The sequence below is a fragment of the Colletotrichum gloeosporioides genome, assembly GCF_011800055.1.
Source record: "Colletotrichum gloeosporioides strain Lc1 chromosome Unknown consensus_13, whole genome shotgun sequence".
Lineage (NCBI taxonomy): Eukaryota > Fungi > Ascomycota > Sordariomycetes > Glomerellales > Glomerellaceae > Colletotrichum > Colletotrichum gloeosporioides.
The window spans coordinates 465,304-488,372 of record NW_025544658.1 but is presented as its reverse complement, the minus strand read 5'-3'; the positions used below and the strand labels follow the sequence as shown (position 1 = coordinate 488,372).

The 23,069-nt window shown below is 55.4% G+C and overlaps 7 protein-coding genes and 1 pseudogene across 8 annotated transcripts; 5 read left to right on the top strand and 3 right to left on the bottom strand.

Annotated features, from left to right (window-relative positions):
- Nucleotides 1-1,271: 1,271 nt before the first annotated feature.
- Nucleotides 1,272-2,150, bottom strand: GCG54_00002558 (uncharacterized protein; the record flags this gene model as incomplete). The annotated part of the gene is made up of 2 exons (XM_045402647.1): nt 1,272-1,963; nt 2,024-2,150. 2 exons carry the CDS (start codon nt 2,148-2,150, stop codon nt 1,272-1,274), a joined length of 819 nt encoding a protein of 272 aa, XP_045269265.1.
- A 469-nt stretch (nt 2,151-2,619) lies between these two features.
- Nucleotides 2,620-3,613, bottom strand: GCG54_00002557 (DnaJ-like subfamily C member 9; the record flags this gene model as incomplete). The annotated part of the gene is made up of 2 exons (XM_045402646.1): nt 2,620-3,407; nt 3,472-3,613. The coding sequence occupies 2 exons, from the start codon at nt 3,611-3,613 to the stop codon at nt 2,620-2,622; spliced, it is 930 nt and encodes a 309-aa protein (XP_045269264.1).
- Nucleotides 3,614-3,990: 377 nt separating this feature from the next.
- GCG54_00002556 (Bifunctional protein RIB2) lies at nt 3,991-4,527 on the top strand (the record flags this gene model as incomplete). Its single annotated transcript, XM_045402645.1, has 1 exon — nt 3,991-4,527. One exon carries the CDS (start codon nt 3,991-3,993, stop codon nt 4,525-4,527), a length of 537 nt encoding a protein of 178 aa, XP_045269263.1.
- Nucleotides 4,528-6,292: 1,765 nt separating this feature from the next.
- On the top strand, nt 6,293-9,637 carry GCG54_00002555 (Protein argonaute 12; the record flags this gene model as incomplete). Its single annotated transcript, XM_045402644.1, has 2 exons — nt 6,293-6,633; nt 6,682-9,637. 2 exons carry the CDS (start codon nt 6,293-6,295, stop codon nt 9,635-9,637), a joined length of 3,297 nt encoding a protein of 1,098 aa, XP_045269262.1.
- A 488-nt stretch (nt 9,638-10,125) lies between these two features.
- GCG54_00002554 lies at nt 10,126-11,449 on the top strand (annotated as a pseudogene). Its single transcript has 5 exons — nt 10,126-10,336; nt 10,391-10,419; nt 10,474-10,910; nt 10,960-11,218; nt 11,274-11,449. Coding segments are annotated over exons 1-5 (1,112 nt in total).
- A 697-nt stretch (nt 11,450-12,146) lies between these two features.
- Nucleotides 12,147-12,847, top strand: GCG54_00002553 (uncharacterized protein; the record flags this gene model as incomplete). Its single annotated transcript, XM_045402643.1, has 2 exons — nt 12,147-12,381; nt 12,453-12,847. The coding sequence occupies 2 exons, from the start codon at nt 12,147-12,149 to the stop codon at nt 12,845-12,847; spliced, it is 630 nt and encodes a 209-aa protein (XP_045269261.1).
- Nucleotides 12,848-15,857: 3,010 nt separating this feature from the next.
- On the top strand, nt 15,858-18,845 carry GCG54_00002552 (Chromatin structure-remodeling complex subunit rsc9; the record flags this gene model as incomplete). Its single annotated transcript, XM_045402642.1, has 3 exons — nt 15,858-16,833; nt 16,887-18,733; nt 18,792-18,845. The coding sequence occupies 3 exons, from the start codon at nt 15,858-15,860 to the stop codon at nt 18,843-18,845; spliced, it is 2,877 nt and encodes a 958-aa protein (XP_045269260.1).
- Nucleotides 18,846-20,431: 1,586 nt separating this feature from the next.
- On the bottom strand, nt 20,432-21,720 carry GCG54_00002551 (NADP-dependent mannitol dehydrogenase; the record flags this gene model as incomplete). The annotated part of the gene is made up of 3 exons (XM_045402641.1): nt 20,432-20,909; nt 21,010-21,261; nt 21,371-21,720. The coding sequence occupies 3 exons, from the start codon at nt 21,718-21,720 to the stop codon at nt 20,432-20,434; spliced, it is 1,080 nt and encodes a 359-aa protein (XP_045269259.1).
- Between the last annotated feature and the right edge of the window lie 1,349 nt (nt 21,721-23,069).

Genomic DNA, 23,069 nt, shown 5'->3' with positions numbered 1-23,069 from the left:
AAGGGGCAAGAGATCATCAGCAGCCGCCCACGCTTGTGTGCGAGTGTTCCGGTTCAAATATCCGGCCCACGAGGAGAGCCATTGAGTCAACAATGAGAGCCACCGACGAAACGGCAGCATCATACCAGCGCCCTGAAGATCGAAGCCCAGAACTCGGCGGGGCAGCATCGTTACCGCGCAACAGTGGTGTGGACGGGGGGCGATAGGAATGCGAGAGTCTCAGAAACAATGGGCAAGTCTCACCTGGTAGGAATGCTGGTTAGTTTGCCCGGAAACTCGAAGTCGGATTGCAAAGGGGCGAGCTGTGTGATAAGAAGAGAGTCCGTTTTTAGGAAATGAGGGATCGTGATCGGACCAGCCAGGCAGGCGTTGGCGATGATCGTGTCTTGGTGATGCTGGATTCAGTATCCAAATACGATGGCCGGGAGACGTTGTAGGGCTGGGCGAAACAGGCTTTGTCAGAATCGAGACGGTAGGGGAGGCCGATCTTCAGAATATTTTAAAAGTTCAACTGCGAGGAGGGAGACGTTGTTGCTAGTTATATCGTTGCTTCATGCCCGTGCAAAATCATCAGATATTCTGAAGGGAAGGAAGTTTCGGCACACGACTAATGCTGCGAGACCGACCCTCTTTGGCTGACGCATGCCTGCCCTTGGCGTGGGTACCCTCCGGCATCGAACCTGCCGGTTCATTGGCAAGAAGAAGAAACATTCAATTGTGGTGATAGATGACAATTCACGGAGCAACCGGTCACTGGGCCTCGATCGCGATGGCATGCAACTTGGATCAAGGCTCGTTAGCAGACTACATTGCTTCTTGAAGAAGTCAGGTCGAGCGGGGTCGCATCGGGCCGTTCTGAGGCCATGACGCAAGCCCACTATCGCCAACACATGTAGGATGGGAAACGGGTAGCATTTACAACTCCATCATCCTCCTTGACCAGGTTGAAGTTGAGAAGTTGACGGTTTATGTGGATGTTGTTTTGAGATTGAGGTGTAGTAAGCCCGGTGTGACCAGGTCCCAAGCTCCAGATCAGCACCTTGGCCGGGCTTGGCGATCATAAGACTGGCGTCCCTCATGACCAACTGAGGTCTGATCCAATCCAAGAAAAGGAATGACTGATTCCAGAGGCGGCAAAAGTGATTTGACCTGAGAAAAACTGAATCGTACAAGCAGTACTCATTGGTTGATCATAATCCGTACCATGGACCCAAATACATTTCCCGGGTATCAAAAGCAAAGCCAATAACTCCATAGCGCCGTTTCCCACATCAAAGGCCAAGGGCATTGTACTTGCCCCTCATGTTCTCGTCTAGAACATGTCGTAGTAGTGTAGAAGATGGTCCTGCGCCTCGCTCTTGTGCCTTCTGGCTCTTCCTCATCTTGTGGTACCGATATCGATTCGCGACTTCTGCTTCGGCGGCAGCCTTGCGTCGCTTCTCTTCCTCTTCGGCGGCCCGCTTCTTCTCTTCTCGCCTCTTCTCCTTCTTTCGTCTTCTTCTCTCATCATCATCGCCGTCCTCCTGCTCCCTCTTGCACCGCCGTATTTGCTTGTCTGTGAGCACCCATGGCTCTAGGAGGACCTGGTTCCGGAACTGCGTGCGCCGCTCCCATAGCGCAACTTCTTGCTCCGTGGACCTTAGAACCTTGACCTTGTCAATCTTGATCTGCATCTCCTCGCGAAACGTAGTCAGGCCGCCCTTGATGTCAAGCACCGAGCCCACGTCGACGTCCACGCAATCAGCCCGTGGCAGCGGCTGAGGCCTCAGGCCGAATTGCCCATTCGGCTGGCCCTGGGGGGCGGAGGGAGGTGTCTTCAGCATGACAGTGCATTCGATGCAGGCGCCGCTGCTGTCGTCGACCGTATATATGCGCCGGCCCGGGTAGTCGTCAACTGCGACAACGATGCCAACAACGCGAACCCATTTGATCGGGAGGTTCCTGTAGAAGTAGAAGTCCTGGGCTGAACAGTGTGTCAGCTTGGAGGTGTGTGCAAGACTGCTGTAATGCGCGGCAAACGGACCTTCATAGTCTGGAACCGATACCAGGCGATGGATATCGGATACGTGCATCAAGCACCATGTGTTATGAGTGGGAGAGAGCTCGAAGCAGTAGCGGGGGTAGAGGCCCGGAGACGAGTCGCCCGTCATGGCATGATTAGTGGAAATCAAAACGCTCCAGCCCGGAGATTTTCGACCATTATTCTGTTACGATATCGTGGTGAGTCGAGGGCGGTCGATCGGAACGGAGAGGACGCGTCGCGTCGAGAAATGTGCCTGTCACCGGCGAGTTTATTTTACTGAGGGAAGCCAAACTTTAGGTGGTTGACCTGGGGATGTCTTGCAGGGTCGTTAGTGCCCCGCATTGTGGCAGGTACAGTGCAGCGTGCGGCTGTGCCTACGCCGCGCCTCACAGGGGAGGACGGCGCAGCAGGCAATGAAACCCATTCGACTTTTCGCGGCTGCAAAATACCAAAGCAAAGATTGAGCTCAAAACGATCTTATTTTCGTGATATCAAGTTTACCAACTCCTGAGGCCCATATGACGAATCCTGACCAACCCATAACCTCGTATCCAGTGTATCCCATACCCTGTGACGCCAGACCAAACACGCTCTGTCTATCGCCTCGATTTTCTGCCTCCCTTTGCAGGCCTACTCTCATCAGCCTTAGGCTTTTTCAGACGTGCGGCTGCAGCCTGGAAAGCCTCCTCTGATGGCTCCTCCTCGACAACCGCCCTCTTCTTCCCCTTCTTGGGCTGGCTTGTCGCGCCGTACTTGGCAGCCAGGTCGTCCAAGAAGCCAGCACGCTTTGACTGGTTGCTCTTGATGAGCGCCGCAAGGTCATCTTCACCACCGTCCTTGCCCTTCTTCTTGCCCTTCCCCTTCTTGTCGCCAAAGAGCTTGTCGTGAACACCCAGCTCCTTGGCGTACTCCTCGGCCTCATCGGCCTCGCCCTTCGCCGCCTTGATGCGGGCTGCCTTGGACAGCTTGCTCTCCTTGGTGTACCTCTTGTACGCTGTCACATCCTCTGTTGCGATAGCTTCATCGATGATCTTGCGGAAGCGCTCGTCGTCCTCGAGAACATTGCTCAGCATCACCGTCTCGTAGATCTTGTCCATGTCCCCCTTTGCTTGCTCGTAGGCAATCAAGACATCATCCTTCTCCTCATCCGAACCCTTGTATTTCTTGGCGAATTTCTCAATAGCGTCGGCAGAGATCGCATCGCGGAACTGTTCGCGGTAGTAGTCGGACCAGTTGAAACCCTCCGAGTCGATGATGGACTCGGAGGTAGACCCCGTCGTGTCATAGCGCTTGCGCCGGGCAGGATCTGAAAGGATGGCGTATGCGAAAGCGATGGACTGGAACTTCTCCTTGGCCTCATCTCTTTGGTCGTCGGGGACCTTGTCTGCAGAAGAGTTCTTGTCAGAACGAGCTTTGAAAGGCCCCATTGAAGATTAAGGTATTCATACCGGGATGGTTCTTGAGCGCCGCCTTGCGATATGCAGACTTGACTTGATCGGCCGTGGCTTCGCGGTTGAGTCCGAGAGTCTCGTACGGATCAATGACTGGAAGCTCGCTCTCCACGAGATCATCTGACGCGGGGGAGGACATTTTGGAAGAGTCGATGACAAGGACGCACTGGGTTGATTTAGGACTGAAAGCGAAGCTTTGCAACGCGCTTGGAGCTGATCGAGACGCGACAGCTAAAGTGGTGGGTAAGGCTTGTGCATGCGTGACTGGACCATCTGGTGAGCCGTGCACGACAAGCTAAGTGCCTGGGATGGTCGGGGACCGGCGAGTGCAGCACCGACAGCTCCAAGACCTCTGGTAACCCCTCCCCCTCCATACGACTGGATCGCAGGTTACCTCATCTTTTTTGTATTGAAGAGGTCGCACAACATCGGCGGAGGCGCTATATTGCTGTTTGAGATCTTGACCTGACATCGCATCCCGCAGCAGAGCAGTTTTGAGCTCTCCGCCCTCGAGCCATGACATCAGAGGTTGATGCCATTGAACCAGCGCCGATAGCGCCTGGCGATCACAAAGCTTACCTGCAGTATGCCCTCTCTCTGGCGAAGCAATCACCGCCAAAACCTACCAACTACCGCGTCGGGGCAGTCCTCGTCAACCCTGCAAGCAATGCCGTCGTCTCAACGGGATATACGTTGGAGCTGCCCGGCAACACCCACGCCGAGCAGTGCTGCTTCATGAAGCTGGCGGAACAGCATGAGGTGGCGGAAGAGGAGCTTGGCTCGGTGATCAAGACACCCCTCGTTCTTTACACCACCATGGAGCCGTGTTCAGTGAGGTTAAGCGGGAACCTGCCTTGCGCCAAACGGATTCTTCAGCTGCGGTCCGTCATCAAGGCAGTGTACGTCGGTGTACAGGAGCCCGAGAAATTCGTCAAGGACAACACGGGACGGGCGGCTCTTGAGAGGGCAGGTATCGACTTTGTCCACATTAAGGGGCTGGAGGGCGACATTCTGAAGGTGGCGACGGCAGGACATGTGAAGACGCCAGCATAAGCCAGCTTCCTGACATTACGCCAGGTGGTGGTTGTTCGTTCTCACGATCGCGTAGTCAGAGACCAACACAGCACATTGGTGGCACTACATGCAACGGTCCGCTGCCAGTTCCTACCTGTGCAGATGACAGCGCGGGAACCAGCCATGGCGGCAAACGGGCAACCGCCAATTCCTGATTGACTGTTGTCATGTCATGCTACCCGCCAGCAAGAAGTGGCTAGCTCCAGGGTAATCGCCCTGCAGTACAGGAAAGGAGCCAGAGAAGTGAAGTGGGAGAAGAAAAAAGCAGGACCAAAGGAGCGGTGTGTCCGCAATGGGAAAAGAGCCAGCAAGGAAAAGCAAACGGAACGATTTCGTCACTGGCTTGGTCCAGCTCGCGTTGCAACGTGGTCTACGGCTGTTCTTAACACACAATGCCATGAATGCTGCTGGATTTTCATCATTCAAGACGGTTTCTCTGCAATTCGACAGCAACTTGCTCCAAGCATCATCGTGAGAAAACAAGGCCTGTTCTATCGCCTCCACGTGCAGACTGTTCGGTGCAGTGAGACAACAACCCTCAACTACAACTCGAGCACAAGGTACCTCCCTCGCTGCAGGGTGCACAAGTTGCGGCGGGTTTCCAGGGGCTTGGGCCCGATAAGGTGCCCGGAAAACCACCATCTGCCGCTGAAAACGACACTGGGGGCCCTGGGTGCGTTGCAACCCTCCCGCCTCATCTGCGCCAATTGGGAGCGTCCCTGAGCCAACAACTGGTGCATCAGGGCTGGTTTTGTGCACTCCCCCACGAGACGACATAAAAAGTTGCCATAGAGACAATTGGCATCTGTCATTGGTAGATCTGCCCATGACGGAGCCCTGCCAGAACACATTGGTTTGCACAACCGCTTATGGAGGGCCTTTTTTCTTTCCATTTCCCTCTGGCTTTACTTATCAAGGTGCTGCCCAGTGGCTGCTGAGAGCAATGCCGCAGTACCTTAGTTAGCTACCTGCTCTTATTGGCGTGCATGTGAAGGTAGACAGACATGCGAAGTGCTGTGCCCATGAGCATGTTGGCGGTAGAGGTTACCTTTCTTTGCACCTGTTTGCTCCGGGGCGGATGACGATGAAGTTTCGCTCCTCATTCTCTCCCTTGTTCCCTCATTCCCACACACCCAATTGCTCTTTCCTGGACAGGTACCAATATCCTCAATACCCTATCCTGAACCAATTCCAATCTTCATCTCTGTGCTCGTCGGCGTCCCCTCTTGCTCTCTCATCCTTCCCATCCTTCCCTGCCCCCGTTGTTCAGTGTGTCTTTAACTTTATGCTCCATTCCATTTGACCTCGTTCCCCACCTCGACTGGACAAGGGTTCGCTGTCTGTGTGCAAACATCGATCTCTGCCCGTACATCTCCTGTTCCAACGACATCCGATACCTTACCAAGTCTTACTGCCATCGGAGTCTTACCATCAAAGTAGCTCCCGGCTCTCTGCATCCACTTTGTCTGGCCGGCCTCCGGCATTCTCCACCTCGTTTGTCTGTTTGCCGTTTCTGGCCACCCGACATCAGTCTTCATCAGCCTGCCGTCTGTGCTGGCGTCTGGCGTTCACCACGTGCTGCTTGCTCCCTGCCCGTGAACAAGTATTATCCCCAATATCCGTTCTTACTTGGGACATAGTTTCCTCTCTTCTCTCTTTCTACCACGCCTGAGAGTTCTTGTTAGCCAGCACACATTGCTAGTTCAGAGAGACACTCGCTTTTGTTGAAGCTTTTCACGTCGACATGGCGGATTCAGGACGTGGGGGCCGCGGCCAGGGCCGAGGAGGTCGCGGCGGTGGTGATCGCGGTGGTCGCGGTGGTGGTCGTGGAGATCGTGGCGGTGGTGATCGCGGTGGACGTGGTGGTAGCTTCCGTGGAGATCGCGGTGGTGGTGGAGGTGGCTTCCGTGGAGATCGCGGCGGCGGCGGCGGCGGCTTTAGAGGAGACCGCGGCGGCCGTGGCGGCAGTTTCGGCGGCGGAGGTAGAGGTGGTGATCGTGGTGGACGTGGTGGTGGTAGAGGAGGTCGTGGCGGTTTCGCTCCTCGTCGTGATGCGTTCGAAGGCGAAGCTTGCACCTTCTACGGGTACGTTGGACGTCTTTCAGCTCTATCTCAGTAACTAACACCTCTCAGACAAGGCTCCACCATCCGCCAGCCTGATGCCGATATCACCAAGCTCGAGGACAAGATTATCCAGAGTCACCAGTCCAAGGACCAGGCCCTCGTCAAGAAGATGAGTAGCATGAAGCTCGCCGATTCCAGCTCGGCCTCCCTGATGCCCCGCCGCCCTGCCTACGGTACCAAGGGCAAGCAGATCATCGTCTGGGCAAACTACTTCCGCCTGAGCGTCAACCCCATGGTGCTGTACCGGTACAACCTCGAAGTCCGCAAGGGTGAGAAAGAGGACGCTCCGCCCGAAGAACCGCAGGTCAAGGGCAAGGGCAAGGGCAAGCCTCCGGCTGGCTCTGGCGATGGCGCTCCTGCTGCCATTCCTGCTCGGAAGCTCAAAGTCATCCTGCAGTACGCTCTTGCAGAGCTCAGGAAGCTTGAGCCCGACGCCGTTTTCGCAACCGAGTTCAAGTCCCAGCTCGTCTGCCTCAACAAGTTGAGGCTCGTTAAGAACCCCATCATCGTCAAGTTCAAGAACGAGAACTCCAGCCGTGAGGAGTTGTACAACGTCAAGGTCGTCGGCGAGACAGAGGCTCCGTTGGCTGCCATGGTCCAGTACCTCCAGACCATGGTCGATACGAGCGACCCAGACGAAGTGCACTTCCCCCGGTTCGCGACCTCCATGGATGCCCTTGGTGTCATTCTCGGCTACACCCCACGGCTGAACGACCAGGTCACTGCTATTGGCAAGGGCCGGTTCTTCCCGTGGGGTCCCGGTTCCGCCACGGCACAGCTCGGCTCCCAGGATCCTCTCACAGCCATCAGAGGTTTCTTCCAGAGTGTTCGTCTCGGCACCGGCCGCACCCTCTTGAACGTCAATGTCACCCACGGTGTGTTCAAAACCGATGTCCGGATCAGCGACCTTTGCAAGTGGTTTGGCGTTGACGTCTTCGGTACCGGTAATGTCCGCGCCCACAACGAAGCCAGAGGAACTCTGCGCACCTTGTCCAAGTTCCTCGCCAGGACTCGCGTGACCATCGAATTCCGCACCGGTGACGGCAAAAACGTCATCGCCAAGAAGGCGATCCAGGGTCTCGCGTGCAAGCACGACCTCTCCAGGCCTCCTATCGACAGCACCGTCTTCTTCACCAAAGACTTTGCCTACGGTGGCCCCTCGGAGGTCAAGTTCCAGCTGGAGCCTGAGGAGGGCCAGACTACGGTCATGGGCAATAAGCCGCCTGGTGCCTATTCAGTTGGGCAGTATTGGCAGTGGAAGTACAAACAGGCTCCCGACAACACCTTGCCGCTGGTCAACCTCGGCACGGCCGCCAAGCCCATGTTCTTCCCTGCCGAACGGTGCACCATCGTTGCGGGCCAGGCTGTTCGTTCCAAGCTTACCGGTGACGAGACTACCATGATGCTCGACTTTGCTTGCCGCTCTCCTTTTGCCAACGCCATCTCCCTCGAGCGTGATAGCGCAGCGGCCTTGGGCTTTGACGAGCCGATCCTGCAGCAGTTTGGTCTGTCGGTTGACAAGAGGCTCTTGTCTGTCATCGGTCGTGAACTGATGCCTCCAATCGTCACCTACGGCAATGCCAAGACTCTCCAGGCTCGCAGTGGTTCTTGGAACATGAGTGGCGTCAAGTTTGCCAAGGCAGGCCCCCGGATCACTAACTGGAACTGGGTCCGCATCGTTGACACTGGAAACCCCAGGATCTCTACCGACGAGGTCGCAGAATCCGTTCGGCAATTTGTGGCATTCCTGAACACCAGTGGGGTCGCCATTGACACTCAGGCTCCAAATACCGCTCATCAGATCAATGTAGGTCGCGGCAATGCCACTGAGGACATCAGGAGAGCCTTCGCGGCTATCGACGCGCACACTAAGAAGGATAAGGGTAGCACCAAGAACTTCTTCCTGCTTGTGATCCTGCCAAGGCAGGATACCGCCCTCTATGGCGCCGTCAAGTCTCTCGCCGACACCCAGTTCGGTTTCCACACCGTGTGCTCCGTAGAGAAGACGTTCCTCAAGAACAACCCCCAGACTTTCGCCAACATTGGTCTCAAGTGGAACCTGAAGAACGGCGGCAACAATCACCTGGTCAAAGACACAAGCGACATCATCACTTCGGGCAAGACCATGATTGTTGGGTACGACGTCACTCACCCGACCAACATGCCTAACGACAAGAATGCCGCGCCCAGTCTTGTCGGCATGGTTGCGAGCGTTGACAGGGACCTCGGACAGTGGCCGGCCGTTGCGTGGGAGCAGGGTGCTCGCCAGGAGATGCTTGGCGAGGAGCTTGTCGAGCATTTCAAGTCTCGCTTGGTCTTGTGGCGCTCGCGCAACCAGGGCAAGCTTCCCGAATTCATCGTCATCTACCGCGACGGTGTCTCTGAGGGCCAATTCACCCAAGTTCTCACTATCGAGCTGCCCATGATTCGCAAGGCGTGTGCCCAGCTTTACCCGTCCGGACAGCGCCCTAAGCTATCCATCATCGTGTCCGTCAAGCGCCACCAGACGCGTTTCTATCCTTCTTCTGACCAGAACATGGACCAGAAGTCGCGCAACATCAAGAGCGGCACGATTGTCGACCGCGGCGTCACTCAAGCTCGTTACTGGGACTTCTTTCTGACGGCTCACACGGCTCTCAAGGGCACTGCTCGCCCTGCTCACTACACTGTGCTCATGGACGAGATCTTCAGGGAGAAGTACGGTGTCGGCACCGCGGCCGCAGACCAGCTGGAGAAGCTCACGCACAACCTGTGCTATCTCTTCGGCCGTGCCACCAAGGCGGTCAGCATTTGCCCGCCGGCCTACTACGCAGACATTGTCTGCGACCGAGCCCGTGTCCACCGTCCGGATCTCTTTGATGTTTCGGACGTGGCATCCACAGCCACGGGCGTGTCCCACGGCACCACGCCTTCGAACGTGATCCAGGTTCACCCCAACTTGCGGGACACTATGTATTACATTTGACGAGGATCATGAATTAGGACCGCTGAGTTCGATCAGCGATTGGACACGATGAAAAGCGATTGATGGCAACCTTTTTGGACTAGGTTTTACACAAAACGGATATCATGGAGTGTAGGGTAGTCACATAGCATACACTGATAGCGAAAACACAGCAGCGTTTTGCCTGGAACTCGACTGCTCAATCGTGTCACGGCGAGGTCGGTGGTTTCGGCCGAGCCCGGGGTTGAAGCCGGACCGGGGCCGGTGCAATTTCATTGGGCTCACATTGACGTCAGTGGGGTGCCGGAGGGGGGTCCCAGCATGAGGGGCAGAGCTGCTACGGCGGGGTAGGAGCTGTTACTGTGCTGACAAAATAGAAGTGACGAGACACTGGAGCATTTGAGGAGTTCGTCATGCACTTTTTTATGTCCGAAGAAAGGCCCCATCTTTGAAGCTTCCATCTCCGAGCTTGTTCGAGCGGCATCCCACAAACCACTTCACCAGCTTCTATGAACTCCTTCAGAGCACTTCAAAGACTTAAGCTTATCCAAAACACCCTCATTGTCAAGCCTTTTGGTGAGAACTCAGTCTCGTCTCTACTGCATGCGCCATCATCTTCTTCTCTCTGACCTCGTCTTATTTACGCTCAGGACGAACCTATCAATTTGCAACCATGGCTGCCACCACAGACGTCAAGAACTACAAGTTCAATCACTCGATGTGAGCCTTGCATACTCACTTGTCTGCCAGCCTGAAGATCTGACCGAATGCCAGGATTCGAGTGAAGGACCCCAAGCGCTCGGGTACGCACTCATAGTCTGTCCTCGTGTCTCTAACCCGCTAATGGCCCCCTCAAGTCAAGTTCTACGAGACGCTCGGCATGTCCGTCATCAAGGAGATCAAGCAGCCGGAGGCCAAGTTCGACCTCTACTTCCTGGCCTACGACTCTCCCAAGGCCGCCTCCGCGGGCAACAGCACCTTTGACCGCGAGGGCATTATCGAGCTCACGCACAACTACGGCACTGAGGACGACGCCGAGTACAAGATCAACAACGGCAACACGGAGCCCCACCGCGGCTTCGGGCACACGTGCATCAGCGTCGACAACATCCAGGCCGCGTGCCAGCGCCTCGAGGACGCCGGGTACGCGTTCAAGAAGAAGCTGACCGACGGCAGGATGCGCCACATTGCGTTCGTCCTGGACCCGGATGAGTACTGGGTTGAGATTATCGGACAGAAGCCGATTGAGGAGACGGAGAGCATCAAGACGACCGATGTCACTACCTACAGAATGGTACGCGGGAGCTGTGATTTGGGAAAGAGCTGGCACTGACGAATGACAGAACCACACCATGCTCCGCGTCAAGGACTACGAGAAGTCTCTCAAGTTCTACCAGGAGGTCCTGGGCATGACTCTGATCCGCAAGAACGAGGCCAGCGACTTCACGCTCTTCTTCCTAGCCTACGGCGACCTGAAGGAGGGCGAGAGCCAGGCGCAGCGCGAGGGTATCCTCGAGCTCACCTGGAACCACGGCACCGAGAAGGATGAGAGCTTCAGCTACCACAACGGCAACGACCAGCCTCAGGGCTTCGGCCACATCTGTGAGTCACGGCGGAACATGAAAACGTATCGGGAATGAGGGCTAACACGAGCTAGGCGTCACTGTTGACAACATCGATGCCGCCTGCGCCCGCTTCGAGGACTTGAAGTGCAACTGGAAGAAGCGTCTCACCGACGGCCGCATGAAGAACGTCGCTTTCCTGCTGGACCCCGACAACTACTGGGTCGAGGTTGTGCAGAATGAGAAGTTTGCCGGCAAGGAGAACTTCTAAGTTTATTACTTTCGAGCCACAAAATTGCGACGTTAGGGACTGTGTTTTGCGGGTGCGGGATTGGCGTTCACTGAGAGACAACGGGCGGGCGGATGAGCGATTGCATGGGTGAGGCGGATGAAAAAAAAGTCGAGGTTGTCTTCTGAGCCGTTCCAGGCGTGTAGCGTACCTAGGTCGTACTCATTCGGAGAACACAGAATCCCGAATAGAGGCCATCGTAAGCAAATGAAATCAAGCAATCAATCATCTGTGCGGTTCACATTCCAAATCGCAGTGAGCTGAGGTGTGGCGATGCTGAAGGATGCTGTGAAAATGAGCTGTGACCCCCTGTCCGCAATGGAATCATGATGGAATCCCCCACTGATTCCATGCTGTGGCGCCAGAGTGCATCCCGTGTGGCGGTGACACCCCGCCAAAAATCGTTGACGCAACACCATCCCGCGGTGGCCACAGGCCCTGTAAAGCCGCCCCGTTCCAGCATCCCGGGCCTCCGATTTGTCACTGCCTCCCCCCATTGGAACATCATCCCGTCTTCAAACTGCACCCTCACCGATCGCGCATAAAACCTCACCAAGACCCCCACCACCACTCACATTCTTGCTTCTAGTCAAGCTTAAACGTACTCACTCACCAGAATCTCAAACCTCTGGTGATAGTTCCGAAATCAGCAACTACACATTTGGGAGAGTCTTTGCAAATGCGATTCTCACCCTTCATCTCAACCATTGTCTACACCTTCTCCAGCCTCACCCGTCCCCGTGTCGTCTCCGCCGCCGCCTCATCGGTACAGCAACCGTTCGTCACCCGCCCGCTGCGCGCTTCTATGCCGAGTATCCCCTTCCTTGGAGCTCTGTTCGGGTCGTCTTCGCAGGACAAGATGTCGTATCCCGATAAGAGGACCGATGACGAGTGGAGGGCTGTTTTGAACAAGGGTACGCCAACCTCTTTCTGATTATCAACAACTCACTCTGCATGAGATCACATCACTAACCCTCCCCCAAAGAACAATTCCGCATCCTCCGCCAAAAGGGCACGGAGGCCCCCGGCTCCGGCACGTTCGACAAGCACTACCCCTCGGAGGGCGTCTACGCCTGCGCGGGGTGCTCGGCGCCGCTGTACAAGGCCAACCACAAGTTCAAGTCGGGCTGCGGGTGGCCGGCGTACTTCGACTCGATCCCCGGCGCCGTCGTGCGCCACGAGGACCGCACGCTGGGCATGGCGCGCACCGAGATCGTGTGCGCTAACTGCGGCGGCCACCTGGGCCACGTATTCAAGGGCGAGGGCTTCGACACGCCCACCGACGAGAGGCACTGCGTGAACAGCGTCAGCCTGACGTTCTCGGCGGAGGACAAGGGGGAGGGGGCGGCGGAGGGTGGCAAGGTTGAGAGCAAGGCTTGAGTGATTATGTTAAGTACTCTGGGAATGGGACGGGAGTTGATGAGTCGGTGGTTCGTGTTGTGATTATGGCTTACCCAGGGGCGTTGGTGTGTGTGGACAGATTCATCTGAGAAGAAGAGTTTTTGAGATAGTCAATCTGTAAGGCTCAGTGCGGATTCCGCAGAAAGATATTCACGTTGCAAGACTTCAACTTCTGAAAGTGTTACGTCTATTGTAGAACATGAGGTATACTTCCATTTCGACGCACCGTGTCTATTACTATCATTAATACGTTTCTCGTATAGCGTGCAATCGTAACAATCGTGACATGAGCTCCTGCAAATCCATTATGTCCTCGTCAAATTCTCCCATCATAAATGCTGTCTGGCATGGGACAAACTTCGTTTCCTCCACACATCGCTGCAGCCAGCTTCGCCAGTGGGATATCCATAGCCCCTGGGCCGTAGCGGGCGACGGCTTCATGGCATGACTGCCTATTTCTCTGTAGCATCTCTGCAATCACCTGCTGCAGTGTTTCGGGCCGTGGGTCTTTGCACCATTTGTCATAACCGTCGTCGCCAAAAAGGTTTGTTTTCCACAAGAGCGTCGACTTCGCGACGAACAAAGCTGTGTCATCAACACGGGGCGATTGCCGTGTTTCTGCTGGGATACTATCTTGAACAAGTGGATTTGTATATTGCATAGAAATGTCCTCATTCCTTGCAAACGCCGACGGCGACTCTCTGACATGAGCATGTTCGAGATCATTGCTAAGAGTCTCCACGATGTCGTCGGTCGGGAATTCATCCCCACTGATCGAAACTGGTTTGAGAGTCTTCCGCTGAACCCCCTGGGATGCTGGAGTGGGCATCCTAGGCAGCGGGATTGGAGTTGTTGAGATGAGCCTGGATGGCACATCAGACTTCTGCTTCTTGGAGGCGGCATCTTTCACTTCATCTTCGAGATTTCTTTTTGTGGTCCTCAAAGTGATTTTGGTTTGCTTCTTTTCAGCCGGGATGTCCCTTCCGGATGCTGGTAGCACTGGCGGTTTCGACCGATTGGTGATCATGGTGCTGCTTCTGCTGCCAATGTCGGCATTCGAATCGCTACTTTGGTCTGCGACTTGAGACTGGGTCGGCTTCACTGAAGCTGACCGTCGGAAGGGGAGTTTTCGAGGTGGAGGAAGACCCTCCAAAGGATCAGTGGTCATAGGTCGTGGCCGACTAGAAAGGAATTCCTCGACAGACGTAAGACCACCGCCGCCGGAGCTGAGCTCCTGGCTCAAAGCTTGCCGGGGTTGCGACGATGACTGAGATTGAACGGAGGCTTGGCGATGAGGCGGTTGAGAAAAGTAGCCAGAAGAGGCTTGACTAGCTGCGGGAGCGACTGATGTGGCTCTACTCTCGTTGATCCTTGAGAGGGTACTGCTTGGTCTCTGTGCCAACCGAGATGGGGGGTGAGGACGAGAGGGAGGCCGAGTATGTCCGGCGATATGGCTATGACCAACTGCAGACCTGCTGCTGCTGATGTATGACTCTGAAGATACAGGGGTCACGCTGCTCTGACGAGAGTGTCTATGGTCTATGGCCGACCTTGGCCTGGCATCGGAGGGGGCTTCGCTCATGCCTCTGTGAAACGGTCTGGGCTGAGATGCCAAGCGGCCAGCGAATGGCTCCGGACGTCTGAACACGGGTTGAGAAGTGCGTGGTGCCGGCTGAAGTGCTCTTGGAGGTAGGTTCAGATCCCCAAAGTCCTTTAGAACGTGGTCAAAGTCTGCAGGAATCTTGAAAACCAAGCAAACTTGGGTCTGCGTTGGGGTATCGTCCTGACCAAGGTCAGTCCTTCTCTGTTACAACTGTCACTGTTTTTGATGTCTTCCGGCGTCGTCGTCGTCCTTACTCACCTCTATCGTCTCCCATCGGATGACGAGACGCAATGCATGGTCGTCACGGCACAGCATGTAGTTGCGGTCTGGGAGCCTGGACCCGTCGAAGCTCCCAAAATTGAGCTTCTACAAGCTTCTCAGCATGGAAAACCCCCACTGGACCTTTCAGCTTACCAGTGAGCCCCCATGCTTGGGTACAACAAGTACGTAATCCCTCTGTTGAGGTGAAGGCTTGTGCAATAGACTCTGGCTAGAAAGCAGCTCCTCCAACTTCACCCCCAAGATGCAGTTGCCTTGGTCAGATGCAGTAATCCACTGGGGTGATATGTGAGAGACCCTTTTCATCAGCTGGGAGCGGCGTAGGCCAAACTCCCAGCGGAGCGCCTGGGGAGGCATGTCCGGCAAGGTCCACGGATAGGGAGGACGACGATAGCGTAGAGAAAGGACAAGGATGATGACAAAGGCAGGGAAGGATGAAGGTAGGTGACCGAGGAAGGGGAAAAAAGGAAATTGAAAGATAAGAGAAATGGTTGGGAAAGAAAGGGCGAGCATGACTTACACCAGATCTCCAAGCCTAGGGCAATACCTAGCTACCTACCTTAGCTGCAGGGGTCCTTCCCCATCAGTCAAGCAGGATCGTGGGGCAGGCAAGTGCAGCTCAGATTGCGCTAACCCCACTGGGGAAAGCATAGTCCACCCTCTGCGGTCTTATCAGGGAGCTTCGAGTCACGTGATGATAAGCTCAGCAGCGACAGGGATTTTTCCAACGTCCAGTCTGTCGCGAAAACACGGTTGGTTTGGTTGGTTCCAGTCTCCGGCGCATCACCGACCGATCGCAAAGGGCCCCGAACCTGCGCGACAGCACCACCAACCCCTCGCCCATCGTGCGTTGCATTTCCAAAAAAATCCCACAACCGGCACCTACACTTCAATTAAACACGCGTAGTTCAACTGCCGAAACACAAACCGAGCGCGTTTGCGACAGCTTCTGGAACCTCGAGGCTCTCCTGCAGCCTGTCCTGGATCTCCACACGAAGGAAACCCAAGACTTTCAAACAGCTAGTTAGCCACCTGCATTTCTCACGATTGTAGGATTGTAGCATATTCTAACAATTCTTTCACAGGTCCCACCCCGCGAAGCCGACCATGGCACCCTCGAAAGAACCGGAGAAGGAACCCGAAGTTCCCCTTCACTCCATCAGCCGAACACCAGAGTACGAGGATTTCATGAACAAGCTGAAAGCATACCACAATGAGCGTGGGACTACTCTTGAGGCCGAGCCTAAGGTCGGACCGGTCTATCTCGATCTGTTCAAGACATACACCCACATCTGCGAGAATGGCGGTTACGACAAGGTGTCCGATGAAAAGCTGGCCTGGCGTAGGATGGCAGAACAGTTGGGCATTCACTCTTCCAACGTTGCATCGACTGCCTTTTCCCTGAAGGAAAAGTACTACAAGAATCTTGCTGCCTACGAGATCAAGTTTCATCATGGCAAAGAGCCTCCCCCAAAGGATATCTTGGAGGACGTGTCAGCCAAGGGTGGAGGCCTGTTGATGCGTACAAGGGAGAACTTCCGCGGCAAGCGCGAAAGCGGCACTGTTGGAGACTCTGCGGCGGCCTCTGGCGATGATGCCACCCCTTCTCGAGAGCGGCCGACCCCAGACGCCCCCGCTCCTTCCAGCGTCAGAGCCTCCCGAGGTTTACGTGAAGCCCCCCCTCAGAGAGTCATCTTCCAGCCGGACACCGGCCCGTCTAGGCCGACGCGCCATGCCTCTGGTCAACAGCCTGGCCATGTAGGAACGCCTACTTCTGCGGGTCAGCCCGGTGCTCACCATGGCCTCCCGCAACAAGTACAACACACTCCAGTTCCACTTCCGCACCAACCACGTGCGGCTCCAAGGGGACCAAGCAGCAGCTTCAACCCTGCCAATAGTGAAAACACGTCATCGGCACTTGACGCTTACATCCCCAGATCATTGCAGCCGCCGCCGCAGCAGCAGGTCCTCGCCATGCGACCAGTTGAGACTCCCAGCAATAATCCCGAAGAATTTGCCCGGCGCCGGCAGGTGGCTCGTTCTCTTCTTGAGCCGCCTCGTCGTACAGGACCCCATCCCGGTGGTATGTGACCCTCTTTGTTGTGCTTCACGCAAGCTTGCTTACATTGTCTGCAGTTGGATTTGAGGGCCCGAACATCTACATCCGCTGCTTGATGGCTCTGCGCTCGAACATCTTCCAGGAGCAACAATTTGCTCTGTATCATCTGGTCAAGATTTCCTACGAACGGCATGACAAATTCAAGTTCGAGGGCTTCCCCGGTCTCAGCGAAGGCTTGGTCGAAAAGGTTCTGGAGATCGGCAGCTACTTTTACGACATCAAGTGGAAGGTCTCTTGGACCTCTCACTTGGCTGCCGACAGCATCGACATTCTTGATGGTAACGAAGGCACCGACGATATTCTTGAGCGCATCGATACCTTGGAGCCCAAGCAGCTTAACGAACTCATTGTCCCTGCAGAGCTTGCCGACAGGATGGTATTGATTAACGAAGCCGCCTTGACGCTGAGAAACATGTCGCTCCTTCGCGAGAATGCTGCACACCTGGCTGATTTCCTGCCCATCAAAGACCTCATCTGCATCGTCTTGAGCCTTCCCAAGCACGAGTGGGTCGTCGAGTTGAAGCATGCCATGCTCGATATTGCCGAGTCTCTTACCCCTTACCTGGAGATTGACTCTCGAGATCCCTTGTATAAGGTCCTCATGTGGCAGCTCCGTGACTCCGACGATCGCGGCGTGATCCTCACGTCTCTTCGCGCCCTTGGTCGCATTTCTATGAACTTCGAGGCCACCAATAAGCTGGACAAGGTCCCGTCTGTTGTTCTGACCAAGATCAGCGAGCTAATGTTGCTTAACGACGACGAGCTTATGGATGCCTGCCTCGATTTCCTCTACCAGTACACCGCCGTTGTCAACAACGTCGACAACCTCGTCAAGTCGCTCAACTGTGAGCATTTGGTCCAGCACTTGGTTCGCCTGCTGTCGCACAATGCCAGACGATGGCAACACGAGACATCGCTGCGGCCCGCGATCAAGCCAGCTCAGACAGACGACCCTGCTGCCATGCCTGAAGACCTGCTGCAGGAGCTCCTCAAACTCGAAGAACCTGAGCGATGTAACCAATGGGTCAAGTGCTTTTTCGAGGAAGATAAGGACTCCTTTGTCACGCAGATCGCGGCCTGGCAAGCATACCAGACCGCATTCAAGGCTGCCCTGCAAGCCAAAGGCCAACCGCTCATCACTCCAGCAGACTTTATTAGGAACAGCTGCTCTGTCTACAAGGGCTCGAAGGCTGAAGTGTGGCATGGTTCGGGCGCTCCCGGTGAGATGCAACAGAAGTTTATTATACACGGCATTCGCTGCAGGATGCAGCCCGTGGGCCTTGACGGCAAGGTCTTTCTCCGTTGTCTCTGGGACTCTTCGAGCGGCCGACCGAACGAGAAATGCGGCCACTTCTTTGGATCGAAGGAGACCATGTGGAACCACGTCGTCTCTGCCCATCTCAAGTGGACTCGGAACGAGGAAGGCGCATTTGACAACAGCGAAGAAGAGCTTCGGTGTCAATGGGCCGACTGCACCAAGTACGCGAAGGCAACCAAGATCAAGCGCGCCGAGATGGGCCATCATCTGCAGACACACTGTTGCCAAATCTTCAACGGCATCGAAATCAACAAGAACAAGTCTCTTCCCGGAACCCAGCCTGGCGACACCATGGTCTTCCAGTACGAGGAGACAGCCGCTATCCATGACGAGCAGAACCCTGCCGCAGGCCCGCAGGCTGCTGGCATCCCTCTCAGCGCGGTGCTCATCCTTCGCAACATCGCCCGCAACGTCGTCAAGACTCCTGCCCAGGAGGATCTGCTCAAGTTGCACGAGCTTGGAGGCGAAGGCGGCGGCTGGAACGAGCGTCTGTTCCGCACTCTACTTCCCCGTCTTTACGAGATCATGAGTGAGAACAAGGTTTTGGTACGTCTCACGAGCCCCATTCTGTGCCAGCAAACACGCCGTGCTAACATGTTTACAGGCACCTTACATCGTGTCCCTCATCCGATGGGTTGAGTCGGAGAGAGACTTGTAGAACATGATCGCACCAAGGATATCCGGACGATGATGGATAAGGCTTCCGACGATGGTGCCATTAGGAAGTACCGTGACACGAGAACAATACTCTGATTATTATTTGGGATGGCAAATACCCAGGCGTTGGAGATAGCGGTGGCCTCGGAACTTTTGCGATTGTGGAATTATTGTAGGCGTGGTTTACGTCTTTTTTCTTTCGTCTTTGTCGACTTGGGAGGCTTAGGTTGGTAATCATTCGCTCGAGAGAGGAGGGGGAGGAATTGCATCTGAAGTCTTCATGCATCTGACGCGTAAAGACGTCACATGCTACGCTACTTGTATCTATATGTGAAATAATACGCATGGCAATAGCGATAGGAAGAAAAGAAATGCATGTGCAAAGAAAGATTTTTACAGCATAGAGTTGAGCCCATCTCCTGTCGCGAAACCCAATTGACGTCAGTGTCTGTAAATACACACTTTCGAGGGATTGGTTAGAGTTCATCTCATGATTGCTTCAACCTATTTTTTTCGTTCCAATCTCTGGCTTCCCATTCGCGTTTTGATGCATGCCATGCCCCTCGGACATCATCCGCACATGATTGACGCTGGGAAAGGCACGGGCCGAAGGAAAGAGTGGGTGTGGGTTAAACTGTCCTTTTTTTTCTTCTCCGTTTTTGGCGCTGCTCGCACGCAATGCTGCCGGATCGTGGTCCCCGGGGGCGGGAAGGGATCGTCCAGGGCATGGATTGACGGACGATGGATGGGACTGAGGGGTCCATTTCACGATGGTGGGCCCGCGGCGGAGCTGGAGCTGGAGCTTGAGCTTTTTCAAAGCTAGGTGTTAGTTGTCGTGCGACTCGACGCTACGTCATTCTTGGACGCCGCAGAAAAAAAAGAGTGATCAACCATCACATGCTCCACGACAGTCTCACGTTGCAAAGTCGAGGCAAGGCGCCAAGGCGTACAAAGTACGTGACACAAAGACGTGTCCTGGATTCTATCCTGCGATCTTGTCTGTCTCATCTACCGTGGAAACCCAGAGTCCAAGCCTTGGACGTTTCTCTCTATCCTCTTATGGTCATTTCCCAAAGCCACCAAGACCCGAAACCCAGAAAAAAAAGAACGGTGTTCCCCCTTCCGAATCCATAATTGGTTCCAAAAGACCACACCTTGTTTTTTGAGACTCCTGAAACTGCCTTGCCTGCTTTGAAAACAACACACTCGATGATGGGGTTGAAAAGCCAAAGTGATTAGGTGCCGTGTGACCCTTGGCGCTGGGGGGTATAGTCCCGGAATGTTGCAATCGACGAACGTAGGAGAAAGTGTAGACCTAAGGAAATCGGCACGAAGTCGCGGAAGGCCGCGACCAGGACGAGGCGGTGGTTTGCTGAGGCCACGGGTACCACGTCTGCACGAGTCAGACGTACCGGAAGTGTAGCTCAGCGATGCCTCTCATCGTGGAAAGCAAATGAACGGCCTCAAGTGGCTGCGAAATGCAACAGACGATGTCGTTGTAGACTGGTTGTGCAGTAAGCAACTTGCCAGATCCGTGCGACACCTTCTCGGCCGCGAAGCCGGGAAGAATTTTCCTTGCGCACCCGCTTAGTAGCAGGTGTAGCCACCGTCAATGATGACGTTGGAGCCAGTCATGAAGCTGGAAGCGTCACTAGCGAGGAAGACGCAGAGACCGTTGAGGTCGTCGACGGCGCCGAGGCGGTCCTGAGGGGTCAGGGACTTCCAGATCTTCTTCTGGGCGTCGAGGGCGGGGACACGGTTGAGGGCAGTGTCCATGTATCCGGGAGAGATGCAGTTGACACGGATGTTGTACTTGGCCCACTCAGCAGCGAGAGACTTGCCAAACTGGATGACACCAGCCTTGGAGGCGTTGTAGCAGGACTGCTCCTGGGGGTAGTTGACAATGCTGCCAGACATGGAGGCAACCAGGATGATGGAGCCGGGCTTGCCAGCCTTCATCATGGCGCGGCCAACCGACTGGGACATGAGGAAGGAGCCAGTCAGGTTGATGTCGATGAGGCGACGGAACATGGCGGGGTCGTAGGTCTCGGCCTTGATGTTGGAGCTGTTCACAAAGACGTATGTTAGTGGGGCTGCGTAAGCGAAAGGGGGCAATGTGATGTCGTGCACTCTGTGTGCACACTCCATTGTGGGGAATGACGTACTCGGCGATACCAGCAGAGTTGACAAGGACATCCGGAGCGCCGTAGAGCTCAACCACAGAGTCGACAGCAGCGTTAATGGCAGCGCCGTCACGGACATCCACCTTAAAGAAGGTGACGGGCAAGCCGGTCTTCTGGTGAAGCTCAGCAGCGGCCTCATCACCCAACTCCTGGTTGGCGTCAAAGATGACAAGGGCCTTAGCTCCAGCCTCAGCGCAGGCGCGGGCCATGTAGTTGCCCAGACCGCGGGCACCACTGTCAATTGAAGTCAGCGAATTGTTCCATCATGATTTTTGATGGGAATCCGAGCCAATTGGCCGATCTGGAGGATATCTGGGAATGAAGGGGGGAAAACCAAGCTTACCCAGTGACGATGATGGTCTTGCCCATGACGGACAGCTTCTGCATCATAGGAGGCATAGAGTCGAAGGTCTTGCGGGTAAGAGGGACGACATTGTCGTTCTCAGGAACGGGAAGGGGGGTCTCGGTGGGAGGGCGAGAGTCGTGCTCGCGGACGGGGATCGAGAAGTGATCCGACTGACCAGTGCCCTTGGCGTCGGGGGCATAGACCGAAACGGGGATCTCCTTCTCGCGGACAACGTCGCTCTTAAGAGCGCGAGCCGAGATCGAGAAGGGACGGGCGACCTGGCTGCGGATGGCGACGCGGGGAGCGAGGCGGGAGGTGAGACGCAGGGCAGAGCGAGCGGAAGCCATGTTTTCTGTCGTCGGTCGGGTTGAGTGAGGTAGGAGGGTCAAGATAAGGATTCTGTAGAGGATGGAAAGTGGTGATGCTGCTTGAGAAAAAAAGTAAGCAGACGTGAGAGAGTCTGAGACTGTTGATGTAAAGCGCGAAGATGCGAGTTTGCGCAAAAATACAAGCTTGGTTGGGGAGGGGAGGAAGAAGATGGGAGTGGAATGTGGATGGGAGAAGGCAGGTCGGAGAGGTGCGAGCAGGAGCGCGTTCAAGTTGATATAGGTCCGAAGGGGGGGAAGGGGACCGGAGGCGTGGTCCGTGTAAGCTCAGCCAGGCGTGGGAGGGGAGGTAGGTAGGTCACTGAAGGTGAAAAAGTTATCCGTAGGTGAGGTGAGGTAAGGTAGGGGAGGGAAAGAGGGAAGGAGGTGGGAGGGCAGGAGCGATGGGGACTGCTCTGGGCAAGACGGTGAGATCAGCTTGGGAAGGTACAGCTGGCACGCAGTAAGGTGAGGTGAGGGACCGGGAGGTGAGGATCGGGTCGAACGGGGCAGCTACGGTGAAGTTCTACAGTGCAAGCTGGAAGGAAGGCGTCAGGACCGTCTGCTACCGTCTGCGTACCTTCCAGCAGCGGTTTCTGAGGCGAGCTCTCTACGCATACCTGTCATCAGGCTTGGGACCTTCCTAGTCAACTAGTGTTGCAAGTGAGGGACGTGGAGTGGGTGAAGTGTTAGTGCCCCCCCAAAGAGCCCCGGTTTTTTTTTTCAGACAAAAAAAAAAAAAAAAAGTTGCCCAGAGATTTTTTTTCGAGGTTGCAGCTGCTTGAGCTCCCGTTGGTGTGACTGACGGTGAATGGGATTGTTCCCGGTCGGGATGCGATGGGATGAGATGGCAATTGGGAGATCTGGACGCACCCACTCGGAGCTGGTGGTGTTGCCGCCACAGGGGTAATAGCCGTTCAGTTGCTTGGGACTTGGGGGCAACACCATGCACTGCGACATGCACCCGTGGGCGGGCATATCTGGAAATACAGCGAGCAAGGGGCCCTAGGCTTCTCTGCTGCAACCCTCTTCGTGGTGAGAATGGGGGTCAGCTCAGCTCGTATCAAGTGTCTACTTCTGCTGTTCGCTGAGGAGAGGCCAGCCTTCCGCCTGCGAGATTTCCGAACAGCCCCTGGCAGCTCGCTGGCCGTGACGGATGTGAATTTGACCTCGACTTATCTCGATACAAGTCTCTGGAGACTGGCGGATGGCGGCACCTCTACAAATGGAAGCACATCCAATACCTAGGTAGCTACCTAGCTACCTGGGCATTCAGTAGAAGGTGGAGTGGAGCGCTGCATGTCCGCAGCTGCAGTGCAGGTGCGGTGGGT